At 41.9% G+C, this 18804-nt stretch overlaps 1 protein-coding gene across 6 annotated transcripts in view; it reads right to left on the reverse strand.

Annotated features, from left to right (window-relative positions):
- Nucleotides 1-18804, reverse strand: part of neurl1b (neuralized E3 ubiquitin protein ligase 1B) — a 70030-nt gene that overhangs the window by 16715 nt on the left and 34511 nt on the right. Inside the window, exon 1 of one of the 6 annotated variants that reach the window (XM_052574565.1) lies at nucleotides 2399-3130. The exons of the other annotated variants lie outside the window; for them this stretch is intronic. Within the exon in view, the coding sequence (XP_052430525.1) occupies nucleotides 2399-2429 (31 nt within the window). The 5' untranslated portion in view covers nucleotides 2430-3130. Of the gene's footprint in view, nucleotides 1-2398; nucleotides 3131-18804 lie in introns of those variants that run through there. 6 annotated transcript variants of the gene reach the window in all.

Below are 18804 nucleotides of genomic sequence, written 5' to 3' on the forward strand. Positions count from 1 at the left end.
GAGGAGCAACATAAAGCTTACATAATAAAATGTTGCATTATGTTGCATATGTAACTCTTCTTTTTTATTTCTTTTAATTCTTTTTTCCCAAACAACTGTAATATTCTGCAAATATGTACTAGTTATGTAGGAGTTGGAGTGAGTGGATTTACAGCAGCTTGGGCATCTACACTCTATTTGCTGTGAATCGTCTTCCTTGTTGTGTGTTCTCACTGGTTTGCTAGCGTGTGATTTCATGGGCAAGAAAAACTGTCTGAGAACTGCTGAGAACCGCCTCATATCTTTCATGTTTTCCTCTGAAAACATATGTTCTTAAAATTTTTGGCACAGACAAATTCACTACCACCTAATGGCTAGTGTCATTTCAGCTGGAAACTGCTTTAAATTGTATGTATAGGTTAAAAAAAATGTAGGTGGAGACATGTTTTTCCATTGAGCAAGTATTTCATGTTGCAGTTTGTCAATACATCCAAAGAGATCCGTTAGGTCAATGAATCAGCCATATATTTATATATATATGGCTGATTCATTTACCTTAACTATCTCTAGGTGGATAGAGCGGAGGATACAGTTATATGTCAAAGTGCTTGCCACTGACTCTGACTCAAACATTTATTTTAAAAACATATCTCTTGAGTTTTGGTTTCCATTGCAAAACAAATTAGCATCATACATAATTCATATAAGGATACTGTGATAAATGTTAAGAATGAAGTTAAAGTAAAAAAAAAATCAAAACTGAATGTCTACATTAGCCATGTCTTGCTACAAATTAGTATGACAGAACAGCATACAGGCTTTTTGTGTATACAATATACATGTACTATTTTCAAGCCAAACAGTGCAACTTTACATTAGTTCGATCACAACTGCACCATCTCATAAATCTTATGTGAGATAAATTTACAAATAATTTTTTGACTGAAAGGCCGAAAATTTACTCTGGATTTAAGTTTTAAATATTGTATATGCTAACTCTTGTACAGTCAAATCAGGTCTCAGATTTTACAGATGAGTGATCCATGCTGAAAGTTAAATCTTGAATTTTCTGTCTTTCATTTCCTAATATATGTGCACTTATACCAATATGATTCAGGCAGTCAGACAACAGCATCTAATATTGCCAAAATTAAAAAAAGTGATGAAACCACCAAGATGAATGCATTCATGTGTTTCCAAACTGTTCTAAAAATGTATCCAGCATTGCACACACCCAATCATGCTGAGTTTCAGAGTAAAACTGGATATGAGCTTTGTACAGCATACATTGCCAAGCCATACATTCAATCATATTTAAAGACACAAGTTCACATTTGACAATAAATAAATCATTCATGAATAGATGTACCAATTTTATAGTCAACATACAAAAGTTCTTCAGCATTCCAGTATCAGAGTTCAGAGAGCTCTAAGCAGAACTTACAAGAGGGTGGGGACTGAGCACACAATGAGAAATAATGGATACCAGATAGAGCTTTATTTGTGAATATGGAAACTAAATTGGGGTCAATGAGCAGCAGAACTCCAGCAGTGCCACTGAAAGACACTGTGAATCATCCCTAACCTTTTGATATACATGAACACTGTGAGCTTTTATGCGCTGGTCATGTGCCATATGATTAACTTTACTGATAGTGTAGAATCAGCCAATAACATATATAATTAAACCTATTTATGGTCAGGTCAGTGTCAAACTTACCTACCAGCAGGGTCCAAAATTCTGAGACCATTCATTAATTTTTTTTTAAATTCATTTACTCAACATTTTAATTACAAATGATATTATCTGCACAAGATAATGGAAACTGTGTGTTCATAAGGTATGCTTTAGGCACACTCAATGTACATGCAATATACAGTAAGTGAACATATTAGAATTCAGCAGAAAGAAATCAAGTGTTTCTCATGGATGGGGGAATTCTCATCTTCTGCACAACAACTCTTGTGGTCTCTTTAATAAGGCTCTTTAATACAGAATAATAAATAATCCGTTTGTTACTATAGAGAACATAATCATATTTGTTTAACATTTAAATACAGACAAATAAGAAATATCTAAACAAAAAGGAAAGCAACACTCATTTTTCCTTTCCAAATATTCATAGTTTTGTATGAAACGCCATGCGACATCAAGAGGGGGAAAACGCTTAAAACATGATGTTATGCTAAATGAATTAGACAGCGTCTTTGAATAACTTGAACATCACCCGTCATCTTCTCACTCCTACGCAGCGCGCACTGTCATCCCAATATAGTTCAGAAGCTATGCATGCCTTATATTTGTACAAGAAATCAAGACATTATACATCTGTATCCACATTAAAGCATATAAAAAATGCTTCCGATTTCTGTCACAATTAAGACATATGAACCAACGGCCAACCAAGCCATCTCCTACCTATTAGTGGTTTGGGTGTTGTATTCCCCATTATTTCCAATAATTGCTCTCCCTTGGTGACAAGTGGATCGCGAATGCTTCTGCTCCTGGTCTGTCCATTTATTATCAGATAGACGGAATATTTTCGTAATCGCAGCTCTGTTAAATCGCTACGCGTCTGTGACTTGCAGCGTCTTCATACTATCATGCAGAATGAAGCGGCTTTTCAAGCCATTAGCGTCTATTGCGCATTGGCCAGCCAAACCCTCCCCACGCCTGATCATCCTACAAGCCATATACACTGGACGCGACCAACTACAACGCTGTCGTTATAATAAACAAAACTGGGTGCACTGTAAGCGCGCACGTCGATTCGAAGCCTTCGTTTAAAAAAAAAAGCTCGTGACAAAATGTAACAGTTAATGAGGGGAGCGCAAGAAACGTTTTAAAAACTATTTTTAACTTGACACTTACACACTTGACATCTTAAAACGCAACGCTGGTGGTGCAAAACCCTGATAAACAGATAGACGCAACTCAACGGCGCATGTGTAAATATCACAGATGCGTCCTGTATGATCGACGCGACGTTTCAAAAGCGACGTCGATTCTTCCAGCTTTTAGAGGCCATTCACACGACGCGGTTTCTTTTTCAAGAACAGCTGGTCACGCGAGTCTTTTTAAAAAATGGAATTATTTTGAACTTCATATGCTGTCTTAAAAGACAACGCACATAGCGCGAGACGCGAAATCTTTGTAACGCGTTGATCTTATTGACTCGTCACAACGCAACAAAATAATGCTAAATACTGTACCTTGATACTGATATATTCCAGGAAAGTCAAGGACTCTGGACATGTCCAAAAATCACAGTAGCCTACTGTCATGGTATAAGTGTGGTGTATCTAACTCATCTAATTGTGGGTCAAGCTAAATAATAGATAAATAAGCCTTAAAAAGGTTAAAAGTGAAATATTACTTAATATCAGTTATGTTTAGCTTATTTTTTATAAATTACCTAGCTCTCAGTTACATTTTTTTTTTTTTTTTATCATTCCCCTTTCCCCAGAAATTGATATTCTACTGTAACACAAACTTTGCATTTTTCAACATACAACAGCAAACAGGACAGCAGATATTAAAGCACTTAAAATACTTAAAATTATATGAAAAACAGATTAGTACCTAAATGTTTCATGACTGCAGCATAGTTGTGGGTATTTTTGAAAATGACACAAACCCCTTACGAGGAAATCCCCTCTCTACCCCAACCCCCTTCCTATCTCCTCACAACCTTGACCGCTGGGATCCATGCAAGCTGCTTCCTGTCTTGTGAGCTGTAGCTGTCTCTGAGGAGCCTTGTCCAAACAGACCTAGCCCATGATTGCTGGCCATGGGCCAAAAGCTATTAAATCTGCCCCAGATCTTCTCAAGGGAGGTTGTATGTCACCCAGTGTGACCATTCAGACAGTAACAAGGTCCATGGTCACTCCTTATTTATGCATATAATAAAATTTCAGGATACCCAGAAAGTTTTACCTACAGTTGATAGGGAGAGAATGTAATGACGTAGTCCACTTAGGACAAAAAAAATAAATAAATAACTTGTGGAGGGTCAAAGACCTTCAGCGGAATTATTAATGTAATTTTCAAGAAAAATAATGGTTTTAGATATATCCATATAACAAAGAAATCTTGCAATATACTTTCAAATTAAAGTCATTATATGGTAATATAACTGTAGTAGCAGATTCTTGGTTAAGTACATTTTAATATATTTATATCAATTTATTCCTCTGTTCTAGAAAGAAATGGTGACACTCCTGTTATGCACAATATATAAACTAAGGCAGGACCAATGCAGAGTTAAATTCTTCTAAACTGTTTGTAATGGCTGTAGAAGGAAAGGTGGCAATAACTGTGGTTAACACAAGAAGAATGTTTGAGGAGGAGACTATCTGCACTGTAAACAAACATCACATGAATAAAAGGTCTTTGTTTGGGACATAATGATATCTTGCAATGGGATGCATACCATTAGCTCCTGTTGCAAATATAAAACAATTGACATTACATAATATATAAAAATATAAAATTTACATTTTTAGGAAGATTCAAATGAAAAAGAATAAATTAAGATTGTCGGGATATTTATCATTTCTTTCATTGAGTTGCCTTCACATTGTTGATTGTCATTACCATAACTGTTTTTCCCCAAACAAAATACTGTTACATCTGTTTTGGGTTCTGTTAAGGTCTTTAAATTCTTAAGTTCACCTCATGTGATCTTGTGGTTCCTTTGATTTATATGTCATGATTTCTTTGGTTTTCTTTAGCTTTGGCTACTCTTTTTTTAGTAGTATTTAAAGGTGTATTCATGCCATATTGTGTTTACTGATATTATGCGATACAAATTTGTAAAAAGCATTCATGTCCTTGTAAAACTTGCAATTACAACTTGTGAATTAGAAATTTTCTGAGAGCTACAACTTGTAACCACTGACCACTTCAAATTAGTTTGAGGTGTTATGTTTAGGCATTGATAGTGCGATAGATTTCTGTATGTCCACAACTCAAGTGGCACTTAAACCAATCGTCTTTTCATATTTACTTAAAACATGAAATGAACATGAATGAACATCAGAACATATTTTATTTCAACCATGGAAAGATGTCTATACAACATTTTTAAAGTTTAATTCCACCGAAGTTTATCTACTCTCCTGTCTGATTTGTTTGTCGGGCAAAACGGCAGATTTGGCATTATGATTGGTCAGATTGCCTGTCAATTATGCTCTTTGCAAATGTTTCTTTGTTCTTAAAACTCCACATGCTGTTAATGCTTGCTTGTTCAGAAATGCAGCAAAAACAGATACCAAAATGCATAAAATTTTAGCTTTTACAAACTTATTGCAAATGTTTTAATTAAAGTAGAATCTATAAATTGCAATTAACTAATCTTCTGTTCTAATACTATTAAATATTAAGTGTCTGTGTCTGTATGTGGTCTTTTATCAATCAGAGCTTATTTGTTTGTTCTATGGATGGCTGAGCTAAACAGGCCAGTTAGAGACTATTAACTACTATTGTACCTTTAAATTATACAAATGCCTCAATAAAATATCTACAAATTTATAAAAACAAACATAAAATAAAATGAATAAACATATCAGGTAAAAACTAAAGACACAAGCTGACCAATGGGTGGTGAACCTGCATGATTCACTGGTTTGGCGGAGAGCTATTGAAATTTTGAAACATTTCAAAACAGTTTAATGACATAATGAAGCTTCATTTACTGAAATCACATGACTTTGGCAGTTTTATATGCACTCCAAAACACTGGTTAAAAAATTATTGGCAAAGATCTTGAAGCAGTAATTTGAAACACTCATCACTAGTTTGGTTTTGGATTTTCTCTATTTGGAATAAACTGCACTCAGGTTTGAAACACCGTCGTCCTGTGTAAGGCTGGGGAAGGCCTTACTATGGGTAAGAATTCAGCAGGAGCTTGGGACAAAATATCACTGCACAGTTAAACAAAAATCCATTAGGGCTGCTCTCGGGGTGGGCGACATGACCAAAATCTTGTATGAGTAACTTTATATTACAATATAGTTATTTTTTCTTTAATTCAGGTTTTTGTGATATTAAAATCTTCGATACCGTAAAACTTTCATTAGGGATGGAAGATTATGACCTAAAGTCTCCATTAATTGAACATTTTCCCTCGATTACGATTAATGAACGATTATTTTGTTTATGGTTTGTTTTTTTGCCCTCATAGTTCACTTACAAGGTTTGTACTGTAAACAGGGCCATAGTTGGGGTTTGCGGGGCCCCGGTTCAGGTTGTACCAGTGGGCCCTGTTTGAAAGTGTTTAATTTGTATGTTCGTTCTGTTTATTTGTTCATCAACATGCCCGCCACATCCCAGAATGCAACTCGGCGCCCAAGACCTATTAGTGGCAAGTGGCAAGGCTTAATAACACGTGAAAATGATAAGCTTTCATGACGACACGCAGCAGCATGCTGTCAACTGTCCTGAGCGTCTTTGTAGACTGGCCTCAGCCAGACAGTTGAGATCGACTATTAAAGGTGGGATATTTTTTCCTATTGAAAGAACGATCATAACTCACTATCAGCATTTATTTTATCTATGTTCGTAACATTTCTTACATATTATTGCTCGGTGTAAGCGATAAATAAAAATTAAAGGTAAACAGTACCAGTACAAGTGATAGCTTGTGTGAATTAGGAAAATATGCCATAATAAGTTTTGAGATTCTAAGATACTATATATCTAAGATATATTACAGGACAGCGCTGACCACTGTGTTCCTCTGTGCATGTGATCATCACAGCTATGAGTTTTCGTGCCACAGTGCAGCTGCGCGAACATGGTAGCTCGATATAATAATACACATCCGACCATCTAATCGCTTGAATGTACAAACCATAAAACAAATACAACTGACAAAGTTTAGTGAAGACTCAAGGCTCACCGCTCGCGCGCCACCACCATGTGTTGAACCAGCGTTAACCTCCGTGTTTTGCTTTTATGCCACTAGAAAGCCAAACCTTCTGACCCGTGACATAGCGAGGACTTTTGACACGCGATCTATTAGCAGCCACGCACATGCGTCTCTTAGAACGACATAGTGCAGATCTCACCCTCTTCCAAGTTCGCTTACAGCGACTGATAAAGGTCTGAACGGACGGGCAGTAAGAATCGGTCTCTTGGGATGAAAATAAGGGCGGTTGATAGCCGAGGCAACATTGAAAGGGAGAGATACCAGAGGCCAAGGAAGGGAGGGAATTATGAGCATACTCAGCCCAGGAAAGCTGTTCGGCCCAAGACGAGGGATTGCGAAAGGCTAGACTGCGGAGCATGCGGGCAACAATCTGATTGGCTCGCTCGGCCTGGCCATTAGTCTGTGGGTGAAAACCCGAGGAAAGGCTAGCAGTGGCACCTATGAGACGGCAAAATTCTCTCCAGAACTGCGAGGCGAATTGCGGACCCCTATTGGACACGACGTCGGTGGGCAACCCATGAAACTTAAACACATTATCAATCATAATCTGGGCCGTTTCCTTAGCAGAGGGCAGTTTGGTAAGGGGAATGAAGTGCGCCGATTTAGAAAAGCGGTCGACTACCGTCAGGATGACCGTCTTACCGGCCGAGGGCGGAAGACCGGTGATAAAGTCGAGAGCGATATGGGACCACGGGCGAGAGGGAACAGGTAGCGGCCGGAGGAGACCAGCAGGTGGGGAATTGCCCGCCTTGGTCTGGGCACAAACAGAGCAGGCGGCGATAAAACGGCGCGCATCACGTTCTAAAGAGGGCCACCAGAAACGCTGGCGGATAAATGCGATAGTACCTCGAACACCGGGATGAACCGCTAGTCTAGAGGAATGGGCCCATTGAATAACTGCTAATCGTGTGGGAACTGGGACAAAGAGGCTGCCCCTAGGGCAGTTACGGGGAGTAGCGACGTGAGAGAGTGCGCGCTTAACCTGTTTCTCGATTCCCCAGACCGTAGCCCCCACCACCCGACCGGGAGGAATAATCACCTCTTGGGGGGTGCGGCCGATCGAGGGATCGAAAAGTCGAGACAACGCGTCCGGCTTACCGTTCTTAGAGCCCAGACGGTATGAAATGACAAAATCAAAACGCGTAAAGAAAAGGGCCCAACGAGCCTGACGCGAGTTCAATCTCTTGGCGGAGCGAATGTATTCTAAATTGCGATGATCAGTCAAAACAATGAAAGGGACAGAGGAACCCTCTAACCACTGCCGCCACTCACCCAATGCCAAGCGGATGGCGAGGAGCTCACGATTCCCGACATCGTAATTACGTTCCGCGGGGGAGAGGCGGTGGGAGAAGTACGCGCAAGGGTTTATCTTATTATCCGACGCTGACCGCTGGGAAAGAACGGCTCCCACCCCTACCTCGGAGGTGTCGACCTCAACGATAAACTGTCTTGAGCTATCTGGAGTGAGGAGGATGGGCGCGGACGTAAAAAGGGTCTTAAGCCGGTCAAACGCCTCCTGCGCAGAACCGGACCAACCGAAACGAGACTTAACCGAAGTGAGGGCGGTGAGTGGCGCGGCCACCTGGCTGAAGTTGCGTATAAAGCGGCGATAGAAATTAGCAAAACCGAGAAAGCGCTGTAGCGAGACACGAGAATCAGGGACGGGCCAATCGAGCACGGCCTGGACCTTGGTAGGGTCCATACTGATCCCCTCTGCTGAGATAACGGTGCCTAGAAACGTTATAGACGAAGCATGAAAGGAGCACTTCTCGGCCTTAACAAAGAGTCGATTCTCAAGCAAACGTTGGAGAACGCGGCGAACGTGCTGCACGTGAATCTGGAGAGAGGGCGAAAAAATCAAAATGTCATCAAGATAGACAAAAACGAATAAATTGAGCATATCCCGAAGGACGTCATTGATCAGAGCTTGAAAGACAGCGGGGGCGTTAACCAATCCGAAGGGAAGGACTCTATACTCGAAGTGGCCGAGGGGCGTGTTAAAGGCGGTCTTCCACTCGTCCCCCTCCCGAATGCGTACGAGATGGTAAGCGTTACGTAGGTCGAGCTTGGTAAAGACTTTTGCCCCCTGCAGGATATCAAAGGCTGAGGACATCAGCGGCAGTGGGTAACGATTCTTTACAGTGATGTCGTTCAGCCCCCGATAATCTATGCATGGGCGCAAAGAGCCGTCTTTCTTCTTAACAAAAAAGAATCCGGCGCCGGCAGGCGACGAGGAAGGAACGATTGTGCCGGCGCTGAGGGACTCAGATAAATAATTCTCTAAAGCCTCCCGTTCGGGAGCGGAAAGAGAGTAGAGCCTACCCCGAGGGGGCGTGGTCCCCGGGCGGAGATCAATAGCGCAGTCATACGGGCGATGGGGCGGAAGAGACATGGCTCGAGAACGACTGAAAACCCCCCGCAAATCGTGATACTCCTCCGGTACCCCAGTCAGATCTCCCGTCTCCTCCTGCAACACAGAAACAGAAGACACGGGGGGAACAGCCGAAGCTAAACACTTAACATGACATGACAACTTCCAGGACAAAACAGACCCCTTAGCCCAGTCAATGTGTGGATTGTGAAGTTCTAACCAAGGGTGCCCCAGTACTAAAGGAGTAAAAGGAGACTGAAAAAAAAAAAGGAAATTGTCTCTTTATGGTTGCCAGAGATGGTCAGAGTTAATGGGATAGTCTGTTTCTGTACCCTAGGTAGGGCGCTGCCATCAACGGCAAATAAAAGGGTGGAGTCTCTTAGCGGTTTGAGCGGAATACCTTGTTGGAGCGCCCACTTCTCATCCACAAAGTTTCCCTCGGCCCCAGAATCGATCAAGGCCGCACAGGAGGCTGACGACCCCACCCACTGGAGATGCGCTGGAAGTGTCGTGCAGGAAGTGGAAGGGATAGTCTTAGTGGTAGCGCTCGCCAGTAACCCTCCTCCTACTGGCGAGCGTTGGCTTTTACCGGACAGGAAGACACAAAGTGAGAGGCACTAGCACAGTACATACAGAGGCGGTTATAAATCCTCCTCTGACGCTCCTTAGATGAGATACGCAGGCCACCCAGCTGCATGGGTTCAGGTTCAGAGTGGGAGGTGCTGACACGAGGCGGCGAGAAAAGACTCTCCTCCAGGCGATGAGCACGACGGCGTTGATCAAACCGTCTCTCCACACGGATGGCCAGGTCGATAAGGTCGTCAAGCCGGGCAGGGATCTCACGGACGAGGACCTCGTCCCGCACCTCTGGAGACAAGCCCTCCAGGAAGCGAGCGGTCAGAGCGGGTTGGTTCCACCCGCAGGTGGTAGCGAGGGTCCGGAACTCAATGGAGAAATCCGGCACGGATCGTCTCCCCTGCCAAAGTGTGGAAAGCCGACGGGAAGCCTCCTCTCCATAGGCGGAGCGGTCGAAGACCCGGATCATCTCCTCCTTAAAACGCTCAAAGCTTGAGATGCACTCCGCCTCAGTCTCCCAGTTGGCCGTTCCCCAGCCGCGGGCCCGCCCGTGGAGGAGTGAAAGAACGAAAGCAACCTTGGCCTTCTCCTTAGCATATGTGACGGGCTGGAGCGAGAAGACCACCTCGCACTGGGTAAGGAAAGCGCGGCACTGTGTTGGCTCACCCGAATAGGCCGGAGGATTATTTATCCGAGGCTCCGTCTGAACAGGAGGACAATGAGAGGCGGAAGGCTGGAGACGGAGGTTGTGAACCTGGCTGGACAGCTCGGACATCTGGGCGGCCAAAGAACCGACGGCGTGTCGGGTAGCGGAGATGTCCTCCTCATGCTTCCCGAGGAGGACGCCCTGGTGCTCAACGGCGGTCTGGAACGTGCTGCCACTCGCTGAGTCCATCATATTGGTCAGATTGTTCTGTGATGGATATTGAAGAGAGAGGACTCAAATGCGAGGGCAAAATGACAGTCTTTAATTAAACAAGGGAAAGCCACAGGTAAATCCAACCAAGGAGTACAAAAGATGAAAACCGAGGAAGACCCGAAGGCTGGGTATAAATAACACAGGTAACCTCTGTGGCTGGAACGACCAGCAGGCTGGCGAGGAGGAGGCTAGACCGGGCTCAGGGGAGAACCGGAGATCAGAGCTCGCAGAGCAAGGAGGCCGCAGCGTTGGACAGCAGGTAAGGTTCTGTGGGGTGCAAATGGTGAGCACAGAGAAGTACGGGCAGTGATAGCAGTAAACTAACCCAACCCCGATTATATAGGACACGACAGGACAAGACCAACTTCTAGTGAAGACGCCAAAGACAACAGCTTCATACGGAAGTAACAATCTGACAAAGAGACACGAGAACGAGAGGGTAGAAGTAGCCCAAATAACAAGGCAAGATGAGAACCAGGTGGAGGGGAAATTATCTTAATGAGAAGTGAAGTCAGCTGTGACACAGAAGCGAAGAGCGAGGGAGACAGGAGGGGAGAAACCAGCAGGGGGAGACAGAGAGAGAAAAAGAGAGAGATAGAGACAGGATCATGACAAGACCATGACAGTGTGTTGTACTAACTTTTCTATGTGGACTCAGATGGCTGTGCAGCTGCACACTGTGACTCAATGTTGTTTCAAGCTCATCATTCTGAGCACAGGATGTGCATAAGCGCTCTGGCGCCTTTAGTATTATAATAGGGCTTGGACGTATTGCATTCTGGGACGTGGCGGCCATGTTGATGGCCTCGCAAATGTAAACATTCAGCAAGTCGAACGAGCAGAAGCATAGTTGGGAGAAAGAAAAAAGATGTTAAATTCGCGAAAAGGTTGTACGATTTGCAGGGATGCACCAAATAGGGATGCCGGGGACCGGTATACGGACAAAATCGGCACTATTAACGGTTTGGATCCATATAAAAAATTCCAAACAAAGAGTTTCTCATGTGCACAAGAGAGTCTCATGTGCAGTTCACGAATGGATGGGTTCAGGAGCTACAGATCATAAACCCGACAGACAGTATACAGTAATCCGTACAATGGTAAGCTGCGCTCCACCTAGCTGATAATTAAGTAACTGTTAGTGCTAACAACCACTCACAAATATACTTTTAACTATGTGTTTCAAAAGTATAGTTAGTAATTGTCAACCCTCCCTTTTTTTCGGGGTTCTCACTTATTTGAGCTCTTCCTGTTTTAGTATTTTTCTGTAAAATATCGCGTTAGCCCTTCCATCAGACCTGTCGATCTCTGTACCGTTGTCCTGTTGTTACACCCTTGCCAGCAAAACAGATGTTTTCAAAGACTCGTTTTACTTACTTGAAAGGAACCTTGGCGTGATGTTGGCTTTTTAAATATAAAAGCATGTTTGTTACGAGAGCACGAATTCACGTCAGTCTGTAAGCAAAGTCACGTTAGACCTAGCTTCACAACTCGCTTAGTTAATGCAGCAGTTTTGTAGTACGAATATTTGCTGTCAGTAGAGGGATAGCAACAGAAAGATGAATGTTGAACTTTTCCTGAATTTTAGACGATTAACCCAGGAAATTTCCCTTATTTGCAATGTTCAATGTTGAGAGTGAGTACTTCTAAGAGGGAGTACTTCTAAACACTGCGCGGTAGTCCGAGTAGCAGTAAAAGAGGCCATCAACATGATGCCACGCCAAGTAATGACATCACGACGCCCAAGCCCTATACTTTTCTACTCAATCAAAGAGTATTAATAGTCTTTCCTGTTCTGTGCTATCTATCATATGTTGCTGACTTTATTACTGTGCTATACCTTTAAAAGAAACGTCTTTTAAATGTATAGCACAGTAAAGGGAGTCGTGGCCTAATGGTTAGAGAGTCGGACTCCCAATCGAAAGGTTGTGAGTTCGAGCCTCAGGCCGGCAGGAATTGTAGGTGGGGGGAGTGCATGTACAGTTCTCTCTCCACCTGCAATACCATGACTTAGGTGCCCTTGAGCAAGGCACTGAACCCCCAACTGCTCCCTGGGCGCCGCAGCATAAATGGCTGCCCACTGCTCCGGGTGTGTGTTCACAGTGTGTGTGTGTTGCTCTGTGTGTGTGCACTTTGGATGGGTTAAATGCAGAGCACAAATTTTGAGTATGGGTCACCATACTTGGCTGAATGTCATGTCACTTTCACTAAATGTGTATACTTGTTTTTTCATGAATGTATTTTATAATAATACAAAGAACAATGTATGACATTTTACCAGATTTTAGACTTATTCCCTTTTATTTGTAAATAAAATATTTCAGTAGATTTTATGATTGTGCACCCGTGATTTTTCTAGAATCTAGAGTAAATTTTTTTCTGCTGAATTATCCACTAACCTAGTTTATAATAGTATTTTATATATTTTTTCGTTTGTCACTTTTCATTAAAATGAAGTTGTGTATATGCAGAAGATTGTGTTTAACACACAAAAGAGATGATCAGGTCAACACAGTGTTCTATATTGAATAAAAAAATACTGTGCTGGTATCGGATCGGATCGGTTCTGAAAAACATGGTATCGTTGCATCCCTAGTTTGCAGTACACAAGCCATGGAAGGTTAAGACAGCTGAATCCACTGTGTGACTCTCTCTCTCTCACACACACACACACACACACACACACACACACACACACACACACACAATGCATTTGAACATTCAATTGCAAATACTTAAAGGGAGGGTGAAATGCTTGTTTTCACTCAAATATCCTGTTAATCTTGAGTACCTATAGAGTAGTACTGCATCCTTTATAACTCCAAAAAGTCTTTAGTTTTATTATATTCATAAGAGAAAGATAGTCTGTACCGATGTTTCCCGGAAAAACAAGACCGGCTGGAGGCGTGACGTGTGGGCGGAGCTAAAGAATCACGAGCGCCAGTAGGCTTTTGCGTTGAGAGCATGTGGAAGCTGTGACATTACCGTGAGGGCAAAACCATCATCCAAAACAAACCATGGCTTACAGTCAGATTCAGCCGTTAATTTATGATCCAGAATCAGATCCCGAGGCTGAAACTGAACGAGAGCAGCAGTAGCAACGACACGCTCCGAGCGGGGCTCGAACCCGGATTTCCGCCATGGGAGGCGGACGCACTAACAAGGAGGCAGAGATATTTTAAGCAGTTTTACTCACCGCCTGCGGTTCCAACACACGATCATGACCCTTTTTCGTTGGGATTGCATCATCCTTAAGAAATAAACGATACGCAAATCCGTCGTCAAACTGGGCCTTGTTTGTAAAACAAGCATCTTCGAAATGCAGGGAACTCCGTTGATGCTCTGTAAAAATAAACTCCATCCACTGGTCCCTTAATGCTGTTCTTTTTTTTTTTTTGGTAATCTGTGCAGGGTTGTCTTGCCCTGGCAACCAAAAAACACACTCCTTTTGTGACATTTCACGACGCTCTCGCTCTGATCAGTGAATGCCTGTTGTGCTCTCAGTGCTCTGCTATACGGGAGCACGCACTCTTCCGGCTGACGTGCCCTCAGGACCCATATAAGGAAATTCCGCTCCATCTAACGTCACACAGAGCCATACTCGAAAAAAACTTTCCGAAACTTTTGACAAACCGGAAGGAGTATTTTGGGAACAAAAATACTCCTTCAAACGTACAACTTAATTTTTGAAACTTTGTCCATGTTTAGCATGGGAATCCAACTCTTTAACAGTGTAAAAAAACTCAGTATGCATGAAATAGCATTTCACCCCCCCTTTAAACTAATATCAAAACATACTTAGCTGATTCAGAAGTGGCAGATTGTTTTAGCAAAGTCAGAATTACCTCCTATCCTAAATTCACAAAACTGTCATCCATAAAATGCCTTGCTTTTCTGTTGTAATCTTAAAGATTACTAAATGCATCTACTTTCAGAAGGTCAAATAAAGTGCTTTTGCTTTCGCCTAGATACAGCATCTCTCTGACATAGCTGCTTCAACACTAACTGCGGCAACTGAAACCACGGCCTCTTTCTTCACATGAACATTTGGGCGCCATTATGCAAATATTTACAAACAGTGACGTAGACATGTGGGGGCGTGTTTGAATGAGCCATTTTAGGGGGGCGTGTAAGAGTCCATGTCTACACATACACTAGTACACTTCTGTTTAAAAAAAAAATCTCTGTCCACATGAAAATGCAGAGGCATGCCACAAAACACTATCAAAACCATGCCAAACCAACAGGTGGTGATATAATCTCAACCGTAAAGCCATGTTGGCCAATCAGAAGCCTGAAAAAGTTTCCAGTCGGCCGAGATAACAGCCCAGGCTCCGACGTCACAAGCCAAAAACTCAGGTTTTGCGGTCTACACGATAACACTGCTACCTCACCCTGGCAGGTCTTTGCAACTTTACAGATCTTCTACAAGCACCAAGAGCTTGTAACACTCCAAAGAGAAAGGAAAAATTTATATCACACCATAAGACCCCTATATGACCAAAGTCTGGACTTAATATACTTTTACAAATGCACTTGCTCTCACAACTGTTTACGTTCCCTTAAGACCTAAATGACTGTTTATGCGATACTTGCAAAGCCGGGCATTTAGAAGCATATAAGTGTTTATGCAATCGTTCAAAGCCAATAAAGCAGCAAAAATGCTCACGACACCTATTAGCATCTGATGCATGGCTGAAGCACTCCTCTCACACAGAAACAGAGACGGGGCATGCATAAATCAGTTGTTTTAAACTGCAATGCTTAAAGGAGGAAAACCATGGCTGGAGAAAAAAACTAACAAGCGCTACTCTACACTGCTCGAAACTCGTGTTTAAATATAAAACTCTTTAAACATAAAAACCATACTTACAGGCTGTCAGTAAACAGCACCAGACTGTCCTTGCAAAGTTAGAGCTGAGGAACAGCTAGCAGACTGAGTGAGCGGCAGCTGGTGGGCTTGAGAACGGCGTGTCCGGCAGATTTGATGAAGGAGCAGCCAGCAGCAACCACATGTGAAAACCCCATGTTGGATTCCACTTCATCCACAATGAAAGTAGTCCAGCGATTCACAGTGCGAAGTTGATGTTTTTCCTCAGTGACCAGCATGGATCAGCTCTAGGCATGACAAAGCAGATATTGTCCTCTTTTGGAAGGCCAAACAAAGTAGTTTCGCTTTCACAATGAAACACATAGCATCTCCACAACGGTGGTGGCAGTAGCAACAATACTACTGCAAGAACCAAAGTTACGCCTTCTTGCTTTGCATGAACATTTGGGCAGTGTTATGCAAATCTTCCCACATTGTGATGTAGACATGTGGGGGTGTGTTAGAACGAGGCATTTTAGGTAGTGGTTGACTCAACTTTTATAAAGAATATCTCTTTGGATTTGAGACTTTAGTCATTGCAACTTTACAGATCTTATTTATGCACCAAGAGCTCATAACACTCCAAAGAGAAAAGAAAAATGTAAACTGCAAAACAAATAAAAATAAAACGTGTGCAAAAACAAAGTTTTCATGCAGCAACGTGACGTGAGCGTGCATTCTGTTATTCACTTTTCTGCCTGCATCCCCGTGCATGTAATGCATTTAACAGTGCCGTCATTCAAATGATGAAAAAGTATTGCCGTAAAAATATGTATTTAAAAATGTATTTTGGGGCACCACAAAATAAACAATAGAGCATAATATGAATCTGATATATATCGTCATATAGCCCAGCCCTAGTTGTCACAACTAAAATGAATATGAAATAAAAATTGTTGATTGCAGCATTAAATTTAGATCTCCACACGTTGAATCATATTTCTTTTCATGCATTTCTACAGCACTGCACACTAAAACCAATCGCACACCACTCTTTTAAGTTTATAAATGACGTGTTCAATCATACGCGTTCAGAAGTCATCGCTGAAAAGCCAGAGTTTGATCAATGCAAGCACTTGCTTGACTGAATTCTGCACTTTCAAAATCTCACATCATAAATAACAAAGTGCAGATGTATGTATGATGTAAGTATAAGTAAGAGACTTATACATCAAACATTGTATAGACTGCTTCACTAATTATAACAGGAGTGTTTTTTTGTGTGTGTGCTTAAACTGGCACTAGACTGTTCATTTATACAGTTCTTTGATAATGTGAATGATTTTTGCTTGCTTTCTCTGTATTATTTAATTGCTGTTTGAATAACCATGAAAGAGAAAACACATTTTTGCTCCACTATGGCCTCCCGACTCTGCCTGAGTGGTCTTTTGCTCTGATGTGGTGGTAATCTCCATCACTGGCTTCATCCTGGTGGTCTCCATTTCTGCTGGCTCCACCATAGCCATCAAATCCTCCATGATCTCATCAACTGCTTCATGGTCCAAGCCCATCTCTACCCCACAGGCCATGGTCTTGTCCACTACTCCAAGGTTCAGATCCACCACCATGTCATCATCCAGGCCCGCTTCCACTTCACAGGCCTGACCCTCCATCCCTCCCCCATGTTCTCGTCCACTCCAGCACTCTCCGGGAGTTGTTTTATTTGGGTGTTAGAAGCTGCCCTTTGAGGGGATATGTCATGTCTGTTCTAGGTTTTTATTTTTTATTTTATTTAAGTTCCTGTCATTAAATTCCTAATTTCTTTCATGTGAAATTGCCATGTTCATTGGTTCATTGTCTTATCTTCTTATCACTATTATCTTGTCATTGTTTCCCAATCATTTTTATCATGTTTAGTAATTGTTTTGTCAGTAGGTGTGTTCAACTTCATGCGGTGCTGCACAGATTGTTCGGCAGCTGACTTGAAGCATTGCATGCCGTTTGAAATTCTGTCCAACTTGAGACAGCGCCGACACCACGTCACTGTGATGTATGGCATTAAAGTACCTCAAGAGCATTTAGAGAGCAGCCAGCTGACTAAGCTAGCTGACTCAGTTTCTCCAGTGTGACTTACTAGGTTAATCATATGAAAAAAAAACACAACCAATGACAAAACATATTTTATTTAAATTAAAATGCTGTTCATTGCTTAGTGTCTCAGGTCATTATTTTGTTAAGTTCATGCTATGGTCATGTTTTGTTTTATGTTTTTGGTCTTAATTCATAGTTTGGTTTTGGATTTTCACTCTTTGGAATAAATTGCAGTTGGGTTGATACACCATTTTCTTCATTTGCTTCATGTTTCAGCACTGTTACAATCACAATGATAAAAAAAAAAATCAGCATACATATTTTGCAGAAGAAAAAACACCTTAGTGTATAAATACAGTTTAAGTATAATACCAAATTGTTTCCACATTTTGGTGATGAGATTGAGGTTTTGGCAATGGTAATGAGAATGTAGGAAAACGTTAAAATTTTATGTAAATAAAGATAAGTGCAAAATAGCCTGCTAAAAATAAGCTTAATTTCCTTTAAGCAAAATACAATTTCTTTCAACATGGTCTTGACAGGTTTACTGAGATTCACCTTCAGTCAATCCATGCCCTCATTAATGAATTAATTTCACTAAGTACAAAATCCCCCAACAGATTAGAGGAGAAAAAAGGAATTAAGGACCAATGTTATCACATGAGTCTTAACAGCATCTCAATCTACAAATTTTTTTCTGAACATTATTTTCAGTTTCCCGTCCTCTGGGAACAGCCAACACAAATCTGTCAGTCTGATTTCATGTTACGCTGGCAGACCATCGGCATGGTCAGGGATGGCAATCAGGGCAATGTGACTCGACAAAAAGGATATGCATTAGGAGAAGACTGAATTTGTACCAGCATTAGGCATACGTTTAAATGTGCAGTAAAACTGGCTACCACCAGTTTTTCATCAGAGTAGAAGCATTATGTTTTTTGAGAGAGGATGATGTCACACTGTGTGGTAAGACTTGGACTAAATTATCAAAATTGCTACCATGCGGTAAAGTGACTAGTCCTTAGACTGCGAAGTGTTACATTAGCAGTAAACTAATTCCCGTCAAGTTTCAAAGACACTGAAATGCTAAGCAGATGGCCAACTGGGAGGACTGCATGTGGTTGTC

This window comes from Carassius gibelio, chromosome B14 (assembly GCF_023724105.1).
Source record: "Carassius gibelio isolate Cgi1373 ecotype wild population from Czech Republic chromosome B14, carGib1.2-hapl.c, whole genome shotgun sequence".
Lineage (NCBI taxonomy): Eukaryota > Metazoa > Chordata > Actinopteri > Cypriniformes > Cyprinidae > Carassius > Carassius gibelio.